The sequence below is a fragment of the Bos indicus x Bos taurus genome, chromosome 16 (genome assembly GCF_003369695.1).
Source record: "Bos indicus x Bos taurus breed Angus x Brahman F1 hybrid chromosome 16, Bos_hybrid_MaternalHap_v2.0, whole genome shotgun sequence".
In the NCBI taxonomy this organism is placed as follows: domain Eukaryota; kingdom Metazoa; phylum Chordata; class Mammalia; order Artiodactyla; family Bovidae; genus Bos; species Bos indicus x Bos taurus.
Window position 1 is genome coordinate 34,298,970 of NC_040091.1, and position 17,661 is coordinate 34,316,630.

The window sequence follows — 17,661 nt, forward strand, 5'->3', positions numbered from 1 at the left end:
GGGTCGCTGAGAGTTGGACACGACTGAGCGACTTCACTTTCACTTTTCCCTTTCATGTATTAGAGAAGGAAATGGCAACCCACTCCAGTGTTCTTGCCTGGAGATTCCCAGGGATGCGGGAGCCTGGTGGGCTGCCGTCTATGGGGCCGCACAGAGTCGGACACGACTGAAGCGACTTAGCAGCAGTAGCAGCAGTGTGTATATGCTAATCCCCAACACCTAGCTTATGTCCCTACCCTACTTTCCCCACTATCCCCTTTGGCAACTTAAGTTTGTTTTCTATGTCTGTGACTCTATTTCTGATTTGTAAATCAATTCATGTGTATCATTTTTTAAAAAAGATTCCATGATTAAATGATGTCATATGATATTTGTCTTTATCTGCGCCTTGAATCCATTGACTTGTATGCTGCTAGAAATGTGGAGCCATTAAAGTTTTGTTACTGTTTTTTTTTAGGACAGTATGAGTGTGGTAATATAAAACAAGGATTTAAAATTGATGAACCTAGTAGAGGGTGTATAAAGAATGGACAGATTCACACCTGAAAGATGAAATATTAAATTAGGATGTTGGTGATAGGAAAAAAGGAGAACAAGAAATAAGACAGAGAAAGAAACAGGATTTAGATAGGTATAGATGTCCTGATTGTTTTTCTTTAGCCCTTGAAAAAGAAGGATCTAGCTCGATGTTATAAAGAAAGAGGACAACCCTAAGATTTTGAAACTAAGTGACACAGAGCAAATATTACTACAGCTGATAAGTGCTTTAAGAAGCACTGGTTATAGGTTAAAAAAGAAAGATGAGTTTGATTTTATATACTGAAGATGGACACCAGGGAGCAAGAGGGAAGGTTCATCTGGGGAGCTGTCACCAAAACAGAAGTGTCAGTTAAAACACTGACAATGCAAATCTGAAAGTATAATAATAATAAAAAGATGATGGTTTAATGTTCAGACGTAACTTCTTTTGAGAAAGTACTTTCTATATCTTTAGTCCTATCACTGCAAATAATTTTAATATCTTTCCAGACTTTTTACCATGATTATACAAACATGGGCTTCCCTGGAGGTTCAGAAGGTAAAGAGTCTGCCTGCAGTGCAGGAGATCTGGGTTCAGTCTCTGGGTCGGGAAGATCCCCTGGAGAAAGGAATGGCAACCCACTATAGCATTCTTGCCTGGAAAATCCCATGGACAGAAGAGCCTGGTGGGCTACAGTCCGTGGGGTCACAGAGTCGGATACGACTAAGTGACTAACACACACACACATACAAACATACACAATATGCGTATTGTCAAGAGTTTAAGCAAACAAAAACACCATGCTATACATATTATTTAATAGTATGGTTTCCCTTTTCATTCAAAAATGATATAGAAATTTTTACAACACAGAATCTGTTTGAAAAAGTCTTTCTCACTCAGAGATTTTTAAAAGAAACTTATATTTTCTGTTGGCTCAGCTAGTAAAGAATCCGTCTGCAGTGCAGGAGACCTGGATTTGATCCCTAGGTTGGCAAGATCCCTGGAGAAGAGAATAGCTACCCACTCCAGTATTCTGGCCTGGAGAAGTCCTTGGACTATACAGTTCATATACATCTAGTCCTTGGACTATACAGCTCATACTTTTGGGGGTCCCCAAAAAGTCGGACATGACTGGGCAACTTTCACTTTATATTTACATATTTTGCATTTATATCCTTAATATCTTTCAGTTTTATATTTACATAGTATGAGATATGACCTTCTTTCAAATAGATGTACTAGTCACTTATTAAAAATGTTTGTAAAGTTTCTATGCTTTTACAAATAAACATAAGAAAGTAACATTATTAACTATATAAATATAGCTTTCTTATATAAGAAAAATAATATATGTCCACTAAAACCAACAAAGTATTTAATGTATTTCACCCATTTATTTTTTAGATATTTAGATTTTTTCCCCCAATTTTTCACTATTGCAACCAATGCAAGAATAAGTTGTCTTGTATTTAAATTCTCATTATCTCTTTAAGCTCAAGTTCTAGAATGTACTTACTGGGTTAAATTATTTGAACTCTTTCAAATTGCTTTCCAGAAATGGCACTGCAATTCTTATTCTCCTCAATATGATTATCTTAAGTAATTATTATCCTAATTAATTAATTATTGGGATAATTAACATACCAATTAATAGTATTATGATATCTTAAATGTGATTATTCATCTCAGCACTTTATACCCTTATAAAATCAGTAAATTAAAAACTTTTGGAAAAATAAGAGGTAAGAAATTATATTTTATTACTTTGCTGCTAAGTCACTTCAGTCGTGTCTGACTCTGTGCGACCCCAGAGACGGCAGCCCACCAGGCTCCCCTGTCCCTGAGGTTCTCCAGGCAAGAACACTGGAGTGGGTTGCCATTTCCTTCTCCAATGCATGAAAGTGAAAAGTGAAAGTGAAGTCACTCAGTCGTGTCTGACTCTTAGCAACCCCATGGACTGCAGCCTACTAGGCTCCTCCATCCATGGAAATTTTCCAGGCAAGAGTACTGGAGTGGGGTGCCATTGCCTTACTTTAATTTGTGTTATTTGATTACTAATGAGGTTGAACATGCTTTTATATGTTAATCATCCACTTGGGCTTTTTGCTTTTGTGATCTCTGTTCATGTCTCTTGCCCATTTTTAAGTTAGGAATTAGTATTTTGATACTGGCAAGACACTTAATACATAAAATGGGCTTTTGACTTATGAGCTTTCACTATGCAGGCACACAAATATTTATATAGTCTGACTGAAAAAAACCCTTGACTTATCAGGGACCCAGTTTCTAAAAGGCCTTTTTGCAATACACATCAAAGCTTTACATCATACCTGCCCTTGGACCAGTAATACCACTCCACAGAATTCATCCCCATGAAAAATTAAGAACGTGTATAGTACTCAAACATTTATCAACAAAATCTTCATTGCAGTACTGTTTGGTATAACAAAAATGTTTAGAGTAAAGGACAAACATAAGAAGATTAGTTAAACCCACACCATGGCATATTTTAGTCATTATAAGTAATGTTACTTAAGTACATGAAATAGATCTTTAAATACTATAAAGAAAAAAAAAAAGCAAGTTTCACAACTTAAACACCTATTAGGTTGGCCAAAATGTTCATTAGGTTTTTTCCATAAGATGGCTCTAATAGCACTTCCTTGTCTATAACTTCATTTGAAACAATTTTGTTAGATAGCATTGTGACAGCTTTCATATTAGTGTGCTTAAAAAAAAAAAAATAGTGAATTTCTGTGCAGTCATTTTAATATTGAAGATGGAATTTTAAAAATATTTTTGGCAATATTATACTTTATTATTCCCTGATAGCTCAGTTGGTAAAGAATCCACCTGCAATGCAGGAGACCCTGGTTCGATTTCTGGGTCAGGAAGACCCACTGGAGAAGGGATAGGCTACCCACTCCAGTATTCTTGGGCTTCCCTTGTGGCTCAGGTGGTAAAGAATCCACCTGCAATGCAGGAGACCTGGCTTCAATCTCTGGATTGGGAAGATCACCTGGAGAAGGGAAAGGCTACCCACTCCAGCATTCTGGTCTGGAGAATTCCATGGACTGTATAGTTCATGGGGTTGCAAAGAGTTGGAGATGACTGAGCAACTTTCACTTTCATTTTTCACTTTTCATTCCAGGAAAGGTAAAAATTTCTTGCTAGATGAAGATCCACGGTCAGGTAGACCAATTCAAGTTGACAGTGATCAAAGGGAGATGTAAACTGAGATCAAAGTTATACCACACAGGAGATAGCTCACTCACATACTCAAATATCCAAATCACATTTGAAAATCATATGCACCAGCTTGCTTATTTTAATTGCTTTGAAGTTTAGGTTCCATATAAGTGAAAAAAAAAAAAACCTTGACAGTATTTATGCATGTGATTTTCTACTTAAACATAATTAAAACATTCTGTTATAAGAACAAATTGTGACAGGCAATCAAAAGTGGACACTGTTCAACAATGTGGAACAGAAGAGATCACGGAACAGAAGAACTACCAACCATACTGAAGGACAGTCTTTATCCAAAGAAAGTGATGTATACCTGTGGCGGATTCATTTTGATATTTGGCAAAACTAATACAATTATGTAAAGTTTAAAAATAAAATAAAATTAAAAAAAAAAAGAAAGTGATGTGCATACGGTGGAATTGGAAAGGAGTCCTTTATTGTGAGTTCCTTCTGGAAAACCAAACAATTAATTCCAACAAGTACTGCTCCCAACTGGACCAACTGAAAGCAGCACTAGATGAAAAGAGTCAACAGAAAACGTGTCATCTTCCATCAGGATACCACAAGGTTTCTTTGATGACCAAGCAAAAATTTACAGCTAGACTGGTTTTCTGATTTAACTGCCACATTCAGATATTATAACTTCGGATTTTCATTTATTTTGGTCTTTATAAAATTTTGAAAATAATGTACCTGGAACAATTCTTTATTCAAAATGATAAAAAGTTTTGGGAAGATAGAGTTACGAAGTTGCCTGGAAAATAGCAGAAGGTAGTGGAACAAAACAATGAATATGTTGTTCAATAAAGTTCTTGGTGAAAATGAAAAATGTGTCTTTTATTTTTACCTAAAAACTGAAGGAACGTTTTGGCCAACCCGATACAAATCAAGTACAAATATGGTCTTAAAGATTTGAAGGTAGACATTTTTGTGTAAATAAGAATACAGGCACTTTGAGTTTTAAATTTGCTTATATACATATTTCCTGGTAATAAGCATGCCCTGCTTCTGAAATTTAAAAGTAATTTATATAAGTGTTTTACCTTGTTTCTTAGAGGCGTGTCTTTCTTCGAAAAATGAAACAAGTGTAGCTTGGATTTCTGATTACCTTGTTTATCAAGTGACTTAAAATTGCAATCAGATTCCTAGATCCCCAAGATCGAAAAATAAAGCAAAATTAGATTTTTACTATCAAGATTTTATGACAACTGACCAATATTCAACAAAACATAAAACAAGTAAATTGAGAAAAATCAGTGTAAATAAAATGTAACTTCTCAGAAGAAAAAAAGTATTAAAAGCATGAAATACAATAAAAGAAAATTAATGTGGAAAGAATGATCTTTGCCAGTCTCACTACAGAAAACTAGTAAGAAATTTCAGCTGGAGAAGTAAATTGTATAAAATATAAATTAAAAAGCTCTAAGTGGGGTCTCCAGAACCAGAAAGAGCACACAGCTCTTCTTAAAATTGAAGGTGTTTATAACTGGTGGCTGAGATGGTAAAGAATCTGCCTGCAATGCAGGAGACCCGGGTTTGACTCCTGGGTTGGGATGACCCCCTGGAGAAGGGAATGGCAATACACTCTAGTATTCTTGCCTGGAGAATTCCATGGACAGAGGAGCCTGGTGGGCTATGTCCATGGGGTCACGAAGAGTTGGACATGACTGAGCGGACATATGCCTGAGATGAAATTGACTTCTACCCAGGCAAGAGATATGCTTCTGTGTGTACAAAGCAAAGAACAATGCTCAACAAAGTCACAGTAATCTGGGGAAAAGCAACTCATGTTCATGGAAACAATGGCATGCTTCATGCCAAATTTCTAAGCAACCTTCTTGCGTAAGCCATCGGATACAGAATCCCTGTGATGCTGCACCCTTTCAAGGACTTTAGAAAGTAAATAAATAAATTCAGGAGACTTTACATTTCTGCATTTTTCAAGAGGATTTAAAACATATATATATTTATCTTGGGATTCTACATAACATTATATACTTAAAAAGCAATCCAAAAGTCAAAAATATTCCTTTAATTTGGATTGTAACTTACAGAAACACTAACATTCCTTGCTCATAGTAGTGATGACTCTGGGCTATATTGTTTCTTAAAAGAAAGATCAAGAGTAAGATCCTAAGATTAATTAACCTCAAATAGGGTTAATGAACTTAATAAACATAGAGTATACAGTTGTTGCTTTTCACAGTGAACCACCAATGGAAATCTCCAATGCATTTTCTTCAGAATCATACAGTAAAAATTATATTCAAAATGAAACGTCAGTGACACTCTAAAACATTTTCTGAATAAAGAAAGATAACATAATTTTTAAGTTACCTGTTATTGTCCCAATTGTTTGACCATTAATCCTTTTATCCTAAGGGAAATTTACCACATCTGGTGGCAAGAGATGATTTAAAGAAAGATTTTTAGTTTAGTTTGTTTTTTTTTTGGTGAGGGGAGAGAATTTATGTTTCTATAACTGTAAGCACAAAAATGATTGCCCAGAAGACAGACATGTGGAGAGTTTTGTCAGCATGACGAGCTCTTAGGCTGTGAGCTGGTAAGCAAGCTTTACAAAGTTAGTAAAACAGGAAGATGTCTATTGGAAAAGGAACAAAAATACCCTAAAGGAGTTCAGAGGACTTGAAAGTATCCTCACAGAAAGAAAAACACCAATACAGTATACTAACATATATATATATGGAATTTAGAAAGATGGTAACAATAACCCTGTATACGAGACAGCAAAAGAGACACTGATGTATAGAACAGTCTTTTGGCCTCTGTGGGAGAGGGAGAGGGTGGGATGATTTGGGAGAATGGCATTGAAATATGTATAATATCGTATATGAAATGAGTCGCCAGTCCAGGTTCGATGCACGATACTGGATGTTTGGGGCTGGTGCACTGGGACGACCCAGAGGGATGGTATGGGGAGGGAGGAGGGAGGAGGGTTCAGGATGGGGAACACATGTATACCTGTGGCAGATTCATTTTGATATATGGCAAAACCAATATAATATTGTAAAGTTAAATAAAATAAAATTAAAAAAAAAAAAAAAGAAAGAAAGAAGTTCAAGAAACAACTGTGATGGAAACCAAATAGTGCCCTGAGAAAAATGCAGTAAGACGTGGAAAATGAAAAAGATGGCATTAAAATGGAGGCTCATATTAAAAGAAACAGTCTTTAAAACAGTATGGATGAACTGAACACAAAGTGAGTGAACAGGAAAAGAGTAGCAAAAGTCTCAAGGGTTTGGTTTGGCATTTTGTTGTTGTTTAGTTGCCAAGTCCTATCCAATTCCTTTGCAACCCCACGGACTGTACCCCACCAGGCTCCTCTGTCCATGGAATTTACTAGGTGAGTACTGAAGTGGGTTGCCGGTTCTTTTCCAGGGGATCTTCCTGACCCAGGGATTAAAACCTGCATCTCCTGCATTACAGGCAGATTCTTCACAGATGAACCACCAGGGAAGCCCCTCTTACTTAAAAAACTGGAATGGATTTTGGATTTGAAGACATTAACTGATTTCAGCTTTCCCTAAATGAAAATTTGTTTCCACATTTTAACTAGGCTTTTTTCTTTGAGTCCAATACAACTCAAGTTTCCTTTAGGAACCTGAATAAAATATTTTCCTTTTGATAAACACAAGATATACTGATTTATTGGACTTCCCAGGTAGCGCAGTAGTAAAGAATCCACCTGCCAATGCGGGAGACACAAGAGATGTGGGTTTTATCTCTGGGTCAGGAAGATCCCTTGGAGAAGGAAATGGCAACCTGCTCCAGTATTCTTGCCTGGAAAATTCCATGGACAGAGGAGCCTGGTGGGCTACAGTCCATGGGGTCGAAAAAGAGTTGGACACAACTGAGCAACGGACCACAGGTACACAGAGACATACTGATTTCTTAGATGTTTAATATTCAGGATTATCAGACCTCAAAATTCTGTCAAATATTACCAAGGTTATAATTGTTCTTACAACTTGGTAACTACAGTTGTGAACATAAAATGAAGTATGTGAAATTAGTAAATTTGAGATAACTCAGATTTAAAGAATGCTCTTATGCCATCATGTCATTTTAAAATATGACATCACTGGGTCTTCCTAGTAGTTATTTGGAGCTTTGATTTTATTTAAGTAAGAATAAGGCTATTTTATGAATAAGAAAAAATGGCTAGAATGCTTTTATTAATTTAAACAGAATAACATAAAATCCCTTACATTACTATCTTGTTTTATCATAAAGGGGACTTACAACAAGAATAATAAGAGTAAAAAATTTATATATTTCTTAAGTATTAAAACTTAAGACAAACACCACACGTTAATAGGGTCATTTAGTTATAAGGTTTCAAACATTGTCTGAAGGATTTAAATATTAAATTTATAATAACTTCAATAAGCTTATCATTCTTAGGTCTTAAGTGTTCCACAACTTGAGACACTTATCAGTGGAACACATAAGTGATGATTCAAGATATACAGCTAGATTAAAAGTATAAGAGTCTAAAATATGAAAGATACAGAGAAGTCCTTCAGGTGAGTAGAACATGAACTTTCTATACAGTAAGGTCTAGAGTGAAAAATTAGAACAACCAATTATTTCCGTAACACGGGCAAAGTTTCCTCAATTACCTGATTAACACCCTATTTTCTCTTACATATGAATTTGAAACCAAAGGCTTCAGAATGTGACTTACGTCTGAATCTGAATCCTTACTAGAAGGCTGAGAAAGTTTTGATGCGTTTAAATTGTGTGGTGACAAGTCCATGCTTTCCTGAGACTGTGAAGAGCAACCCACGTCATGTAAGGGATGTGATTCATCACTTGACTCATCGCTTTTTAACGGAGCTATATCAGACTTCTCAGTATTCTCAGGCAGAGAGGTGGAAGAATCACTCTTTCTCCGGAACTGCTGCAATGCTGTGCTTGGAGAGGGGCTCGGAGTTCTTGAAATATCTCCAAGACTTCCAGACCAACTGAAACAACTTCTTAGTGTCCCCAAGGTGGGTGGTGATATGGTCCTCGTGAATGTGCTGGTCTTAAAAGACTGAGACTCTTCAGCCATCACAGTCACGTCATCTGGAATCTGCTCACTGGAATTATGCGATACACTGGTATCAACCAACTTCTTGTCCTCTAGACAATCTGGTTCACCTGCATCAGTTTCTTTATCTGTGACAGCAGTTTCAGCTAGAGGCTGGCTGCTTGCTTTCTTTGATATACAGTCAGCAGAATCCAGAGAATTGGAAAAAAACCTAACAGAAAAAAACAGCAGAAACAGTGCAGAAATATTTGAGTTTGCTCATGAAGGTGAGAACATTCATAATGGAAAGATGCTTGCTTCTTTTTAAAAATAAATATATTAATTTCATAAATAAATATATTTTACACATGGCTGATCCGCCTGCCAATGCAGGAGCCACAAAAGCTGTGGGTTTGATCCCTGGGTTGGGAAGATACCCTGGAGCAGGTAATAGGAACCCACTCCAGTGCTCTTGGAAAATGCCATGGACAAAGGAGCCTGATAGGCTACAGTCCATGAGGTCACAAAAGAGTAGGACACAACTGAGCAGACATGCATGACACTCAAATATTTGAACAGATAAAGAAATATGCAACAGAAAGGACACTTAATAACTATTGTCTCTTATTCTGTAATTTGAATACAAATTAAATAAATTAATTAAAATACTAGTAAAATGAATTAGCTATTTACCTCTCATTTTAGCTTAACTCCTAGTAGTAAACTGTCTGGGAACTTGTAGTAGCATACTAATCTACCAAGCTTTTTATATTCCCTAAATATTTCTATACTATTTTAAATATTGAGGTTAAGACTTCCAAATCAATTACTAAATTCTATATTTCTAAAGAGGTACTACTTACTCAGGGTAGTAGCTTTAAGAAACTCATTTTAAAAACTCCAATATAAATGAAACAAAGATTGCATCATTACTCGGAAGGATGTATTCAAGTAGCATTTTTAGGTTTAAAAAGGAAATCCTGGAGCATATGATGGGTTAAATATGAAACTTACAAAGAATGTACCTCAATAAGCATTAATTCAAAACCAAGATGATAAGCTGAATATTTACTAAATGCTCGAGAGTAAAAATCCTCTTGGCTTTTCATCAAATCATTAGCTCATGTGTGTGGGTATAAGGCAGAAAGGAAGCAGCATGTGAAAGGAAAAGTCTTATCTGGTTTTTCATTGAGCAGAAAACATTAGCTCCTTTATCTGATCACATAGTTCATTTTTCAGCAAACAATCACCTCTATGATACCCAAACATTTTTCTATGTATTATTTCATAGGTAAGATAAATTAGAATAACAGAGCCCAAGGTTGTAAAATTAATCAGCTAAAGAACAGAGGATGATGGGTGGATGGCATCACCAACTCAAGGGACATGAGTCTGAGCAAACTCCAGGAGACGGTGAAGGACAGGGAAGCCTGGTATTCTGCAGTCCATGGGGTCGCAGAGAGTCGGACATGACTGGGTGACTGAACAACAAAGAACAGAATTAAAACCCAGAACTCCTCCCAGTTCATGGTTGCTTCTTTCCAAATAGCCTGTGGTGTTACTTAACTAGATCTCAAAAAATAAATATGCATTACTCTAGGATAAGTATCTATATAATAAAGATAAAGACTTAAAACAGACTTTCAAAAGACAGGCAATTGGAGACAAACTTTTGCATATTTAATACACTTCCTGTTATGTTACATCAAAAAGAATGGGGTGGGAACGACCACTGGCATATATGTTAGTGACTGGGCACCTGTGCCAGCTGTCTGATTCACATAACTGCCGCTAGTCTTGGAACAGTCTTATACATATTATCTTCTATATATTATCTAACCCATATTTTATAGTTAAAAAAATAGGCTTAGAGAAGTTAAATGGCACGTGAAAGTCTAAGTAAAGAATAGAGTGACAATCCAATCCGGGCCGACCTGACTGTGTGCTCCTTTCAACGCACCACTACACGGTATGGCTAATCAACTATGACTGGGAGTCTTTCCTAGCACTGTTACTAACTGCACAACCCTGGGAAAGTTTCTTAACCTCTTAGAGCCGCAATGTCTGAGCCCCAAATAGAGAAAATAATGCTGAGCTGAATATCTCATAATACTGTTGTGAAGAATAACATATAAAAAAATCTTGAAAATCAGCTGAGAAAACTAATTTAATAATATCTAGTTATTATTAGATATTGTTATATAATCTAGATCAGAAAATTATACATCAGAAGTTTCACTCACAATTATTATTTCACAGGAAGTTGATGCAGAAAAAAAATATTTTTCTAAGCTTTTCTTAATACATCCTCTGAACTATTAGTGAAACATCTCACTAAACTAGGTAAAGCAGCTATTTACAGCTTCGAATGAAGATTTCGTTAAAGCTTCCACAATGACTCAACAGCCAAGACCTGAAGAGATACACAGACATTCTTCTCATTTGTTTTGCTTGTTTGTGCTCAGTCATGTCCAACTCTTTGTGACTCCTGTAGCCCGCCAGGCTCCTCTGTCCATAGAATCTTCCAGGTAGGAATACTGGAGTGGATTGCCATTTCATTCTCATTAGCTGTCTCCAAAGAGGCAGAAAAAGGAAATTCTATTTTTACCCAAAAGGAAAGATAAAACACAAATTTCAAAAATTTCTCCAAATGACAGAACTCAACTTTCTAGAATGTATAAAGCAACATATATCATCTAGAAACCCATTTTCCATTTGTGCAGCCACGTTTTCATTATTGCATTGTTAACAAACACCTTTAATGAGGGTGTTAATTCCTTCTTTAACAAAGGAAGAATCAAAATGATCATTTCACTGCACTGTGAATGTTTCCTTGAGAAGATCTGATGGGAGAAGGGTTTGACACATCCCCTAAAAGGAGCTTAGGGATTACCAGTGGTTCATTCCTTCATGACCGTTTCCCATCATCATGGTTAGACAAAATTGGCTGCAACCTAACTTATTAAACTTGAAAAAAAAAAAAAAATCACATTCTAAGTCTTTTGGAGAAATACAGAAGCTGATAAATTTTCCTTTTCTTAGAACTCCGGGAGTTGGTGATGGACAGGGAGGCCTGGCGTGCTGCGAGTCATGGGGTCGCAAAGAGTAGGACACGACTGAGTGACTGATCTGATCTGATCTGAAAGTTACTAATTCCTGTTTCTAGTTGTGGTACTACTATCCGAATTCAATGAAACAGAGCTATTCATTGTATGTCTACCATCTACTGGGCACTATTTTACATACTTTACTTAGGTTAATAATTTAACTCCATCAGCAATCCTAAGATTGCTATACTTGAAGAAACTTAAGCACCTAGAAATTAACTTGCCCAAGTCAAACATCTCATGAGTAAACAGGACAGGATTCAAAATCCAGGTGGTCTAACCCCAGGGTCCAAATTCCTAACCCCTAAGTTATATTGACTCTTCAAATTCTTATCTTCACTAGCAGGGACTATGACAACAGCCATTGGCCCTCTAGAATCCACTCTTTACAGTGTGTTCAGAGTGGTCCATCTCGGGGTCTCCAACCTCCGTGGCCTGTTTGGACTAGTGAAGTCACTCAGTTGTGTCCGACTTTTTGTGACCCCATGGACTGTAGCCTACCAGGCTCTTCTGTCCATGGGATTTTCCAGGCAAGAGTACTGGAGTGGGGTGCCATTTCCTTCTCCAGGGGATCTTCCCAACACAGGGATCGAACCCGGGTCTCCCACATTGTAAGCAGACGCTTTTATCGTCTGAGCCACCAGGGAAGGCCTGTTTGGAACCAGGCCACAAAGTAAGAGGTAAACGAAGGGTGGATGAGCAAGTGAAGCTTCACTTGTATTTATAGTCACTCTGCATTGCTCACATTACCGCCTGAGCTCTGCCTCCTGTCAGATCACTGGTGGCATTAGATTTTCATAGAAGCGAGAATTCTACCGTGAACTGTACATGTGAGCGATCTAGGCTGCGTGCTCCTTATAAGAATCTAATGCCTAATGACCTAAGGTGGAACTGAGGTGGTGACGCTAGCTTTGGGCAGCGGCTGCAAATAGAGATTATCACAGGCAGAGATATACAGAGATCAAACAAATCACACGCTTGCAGACTTATATCAAAACCCTATCAGTGATGGCAAGTGACAATTATGCTGCATCTGGTGGCAAGCTTTATAGTGGTGAGTGAGTTGATATACTTCAGTTGTACACGTACATCTGGTAGCAGGCTTTAAGTCAGAATGCAATGCTTATTTTTAGTTCATGTGTGGCCTGCCCATTATTTTATTTACCACCTCTAATTCCTTGCCTCTTTTCCACCCTGCACACTTGTCTCAGTCAGTTTTGGTAAGCCCACAGGCTAACCCTAGTGAAAATGAGTAAAAAACAAACATTACTGGAGAACTTCTTTGAAAAGGGGGAAAAACCCAATGATGAAACAGCAGAACACTCTAAGACTGCCAACAAAAAGAAACCTGCATTTAAAAGAAAATACCAAGAGTCCTACTTAAATTATGGGTTCATTGAAACATGCAATTCACATTCTCCAGGCCTGCTTTGTATAATATGTGGTGATTAGCTATCTAGAGAAGCCATGAAACCTTCAAAACTACTTTGCCACATGGAGACCAAGCACCCGGGATTAAAAGACAAGCCTCTGGAGATTCAAAAGAAAAAAAATGTGAACATGAAGAAGAGAAGCAATTCTTGAAGGCCACCACTTCATTAAATGTGTCTACACTGAGAGCATCATTCTTAGTGGCTGACTGCAAGGCTAAAGTTAAGAAGCCCTTTACTCTTGGTGAGGAGCTGATCCCGCTAAGGACATTTGTCATGAACTTTGGCAGCACAGGTTCCCCTTTTGGCTAGCACCATAACTAGACAAACTGATGAAACAGCAGAGGATATTGAGGCATAATTGTTAGAGAGGATTAATGAGTCACCATGGTACACAATCCAGGTTGACAAGTCTACCGAGGTTGACAAGACAACAATGCTTGTTTTTGTGCGATCTGTTTTTTAGGAGGATGTGCATGAGGATATGTTATGTGCACTTCTGTTGGCAATCAACACCACAGCTGCAAAACTAAAGTCTCTGACTGATTACATACCAGGAAAACTGGTCATTTTGTGTTGAGATATGCACAGATGGAGCGGCTGCCATGACTGGACAGCTTTCTGGTTCCACTACATGGGTGAAAGAGCTCATTTCTGAATATGAGTCTGTGTACTGTGTCATCCATAGAGAAATGCTGGCTAGCTGAAAAATATCACCTGAACTTAACGTTTTGCAGGATGTGATTAAAATAATGTGATTAAAGTACACACCTTTAATTCAAGTCTATTTGCACAACTCTGTGAAGAGATGGACACACGTCTTCTCTTATATACAGAAGTGAGGTGGTTTTCTAAAGGTAGATCACTGGCTAGAGTTTCTGAGTTATGAGAGTCACTCCAGAGATTTCTTTTAGAAAAACAGTCACCACTGGTAGCACATTTCAGAGAAACAGAAGGGGTTGCAAAACTTGCTTGTGTGACATATTCAACCTGCTCAGCAAACTCAGTCTGTCACTTCAGGGGAGAACAACTGTGTTCAAGTCAGCAGATACAGTGGCTGCACTCAAAGCCAGACTGGAATTATGGGGGCGACAAGTGAACACTGGGATTTTTGACATTTATAGATTTTGAAAGAGATTGAGCCAGGGCCTTCTTTTTCCCAGCTGGATGCATGATCACCTGCCTCAGTTTTCACAAGAGTTTGAGCATTACCCCCCTACCACAAAAGACCCCCAGACTGGGAAGGAGTGTATCCGTGACCCATTTGTGAACAAGCCAGGTGAACAGATGTTGTCCATGCTAGAAGAGGATCACCTGCTTGAGATCGTAAATGATGGTGGCCATAAAAGTATGTTTGAGACAACCTCAAACCTCCATACGTTTTGGATTAAAGTCAAGGAGGAATAGCCTGAGATTGCCACAAAAACACTAAAAAGTTGGCTTCCATTTCCAACATCCTAACTCTGTGAAGCAGGGTTTTCTGCAGTGACAGCAACCAAAACGAGGTTATGGAGTAGACTGGACATAAGCAACATGCTTCAGGTGTCACCGTCTCCCACCACCCCAGGTGGGACCATCTAGTTGCAGGAAAACAAGCTCAAGGCTCCCATTGAGTGCACTCTCCCAGAATGTACCCCTTCTGCATTATGGTGAATTGTATAATTATTTCATTATGTATCACAATGTAATAATACTAGAAATAAGGTGCACAATAAATGCAATGTGCTTCAATCATCCTGAAACCATCCCCTCACCCGGTTCCTGGAAAAACTGTCTTCCAAGAAACTGATCCCTGGTGCCAAAAAGGTTGAGGACCATTGGTCTACCTAAACCAGGAATCAAATCACAACCCTCTCCTGATTAAAACCTTCTAAATGTTTCCTATCACCCTTAAAGACTCAAAGTTCCTTAGGTTGGGTCACAAGCCTTTCATGAACTGGCTTCCTTATTTTTCCTCCTTCATCAAGTATCTTCCTGCTCCTTTTTCATTCTTTTTCCAATTTACATTGTGGCAGAAGTAATAATAGCAGTGATCAAACAGCAAAGAGTTGCCCCCATGCTCCATACCTCTGTCCAAGCTACATGAGTCTGCTGGTAAAATACCCGGCTCCATTCTTTATCTGCTTCACTCACGAATCATTTAAACCTAGGTAAGAACACTTTACACGCGCCCCTTCCCTCTCACCCTTTCCAACCACTGTCTCAGCATTAGATGCCCGCAAAACACCTCATGCATGATTTTGTCACTGTACTTACCACAGGGTATGGAATGATTTTGTTACTGACCTATTTTTCCAACTAGGAAAACTATTCATTTCTCAAGAGCAAAAACTATGTCTCTCATTTCTGTAACCCAGCACCTAGTATTATATCAGATTAATATGAGATAATTAATTATATAATTAAATTAATTGTATTAATTAATATCAATTAATATGACAATTCCATAGTCATCTGTATTTAAATAGATTTATAAAAGTACTTTGTGAAATTATATTTAACTCTTAAACAAACTAAAAAAAATAGAAAAAAAGAAGGTGGATCCTCCCTGCCCCCTGGCAAAGTAACAGAGGATATTCTGATGCAAAATGCAGTAAGGTCTACAATTCTTATTTTAGTTCTGTATCAAGAGATAACAAAAGTAATAGAAGTCCAAGTGGAACTAAGGCAATACATGATAAACTGGATTAAGCCAAATCCTACACCTGTTTCATTAGATTCAATGCTATTCATAACAATGAAAATAAACACCAACAGAGTATATAATCTAATAGACACACAACATTCTATAGATGTAACAATACCTGCTTCTGGTGCCTGGAACCACAACTGCACCACTTTCTTCATTTTTTCTCTGCAAAAATGCTGCAAATTTGTTTCTTGTCGTAGGTGGTGTGCTTAAGCTTTTTTTAACAGTAGTTCCATCTACCAGGTCAGGCGTAAACAGTTCAGAAGAGTTCAGTGACTTGTTACCTTCACAACTATTTTTCTTGATCTTCTTTGTAAAGGAAGTAGAATATTGATCCAACATATCATCTTCTGACAGCTCTTCTAAATAAAAATAAGATTATTTGTAAGTTTTTCTTTCATGACTAGTTAGAGATTTGGTCTCAGTTTCACAGCCTATGTTCTATTGCCCTAAAGATGAAGTCTTTTTTTTTTTTTTGATTATGCATCAGAAAAGGAAATAAAACAATGATTAAAAAAAACTTCCCTTGGCTGTGTTTTACTGTTTCAAAATTAACTATGATTTAATGTCAATTATTTGTATGAATTTCAGGATACAATCAATTCTGCAAGGCTCTACACTCATTATACTATTTGAATATAAAAAAAAAAAAGGGCCTAATTTTGAATGCAAAAAAAAAAAAAAAAAGAATTAAGTGAAGTGAAAGCCACTCAGTCATGTCTGACTTTTTGTGACTCCATGGACTAGTCCATGGAATTCTCCAGGCCAGAATACTGGAGTGGGTAGCTGTTCCCTTCTCCAGAGGATCTTCCCAACCCAGGGATCAAACTCAGGTCTCCCACATTGCAGGTGGATTCTTTACCACCTGAGCCATCAGGGAAGCCCAAGAATACTGGAGTGGGTAGCCTATCCCTTCTCCAGCGGATCTTCCAGACCCAGGAATCTAACCAGGATCTCCTGCATTGCAGGCGGATTCCTTACCAGCTGAGCCACCACGGGAAGAAAAAAATTAAACCTATGATTAATCTATGTTTGGTTTAAAAGAATGTTTCATTAAAACCAGGTGCTATACCTAATATATGTATATATACACCATCACTGAGATGGTTTTTGAGGTATATTTGATTGTCTTGTAGTGGAAAGTAATTTGTACTCTAGCTCTGATCCTCATTACACAGCTATAGAGTTCTAGAAGATTGTTGTGTAGCAATCTAATGGTATAAGAATAAATCATAAGACTAATTAACATAAAAGTGGTAAAGCTGAAATAGGCAAGCACATAGACAAAGCATTAATGTGCTTAAAATTAATCCAACTACTTCTCAGTCTAAATAGCTTCCACTCACATGGGAGCAAGTGCTCATGATTAAGACATGGGTAGAGCAGTGGAGGGTGCCTAAATACTAGAGACAAGGTGACACCTCAAATTCAAAAATGTACAGGTTAAAAAAAATACCTACAGGTCAGCAAACTTGTATAAACCAAAATCTGTTTATTACGCAGGAAACTGTAAGCTCTACAGAAGAGGAAAAAAAAATATTGTAGGATCCACAGAAAAGCCTTCACCAAGAAGTTACACTATGCTAACCTCATTTTCTTTTTATGATAATGTTGTTAGACTATCTATT

At 37.4% G+C, this 17,661-nt stretch overlaps 1 protein-coding gene across 1 annotated transcript in view; it reads right to left on the reverse strand.

Annotated features, from left to right (window-relative positions):
• EXO1 (exonuclease 1) overlaps positions 1–17,661 on the reverse strand; it is a 48,393-nt gene that overhangs the window by 8,497 nt on the left and 22,235 nt on the right. Inside the window, exons 11-13 of the mRNA XM_027564721.1 lie at positions 16,149–16,395; positions 8,481–9,039; positions 4,816–4,917 (exon numbers count right to left, since the gene is read on the reverse strand). Of these exons, the coding sequence (XP_027420522.1) occupies positions 4,816–4,917; positions 8,481–9,039; positions 16,149–16,395 (908 nt within the window). The remainder of the gene's footprint in view (positions 1–4,815; positions 4,918–8,480; positions 9,040–16,148; positions 16,396–17,661) is intronic.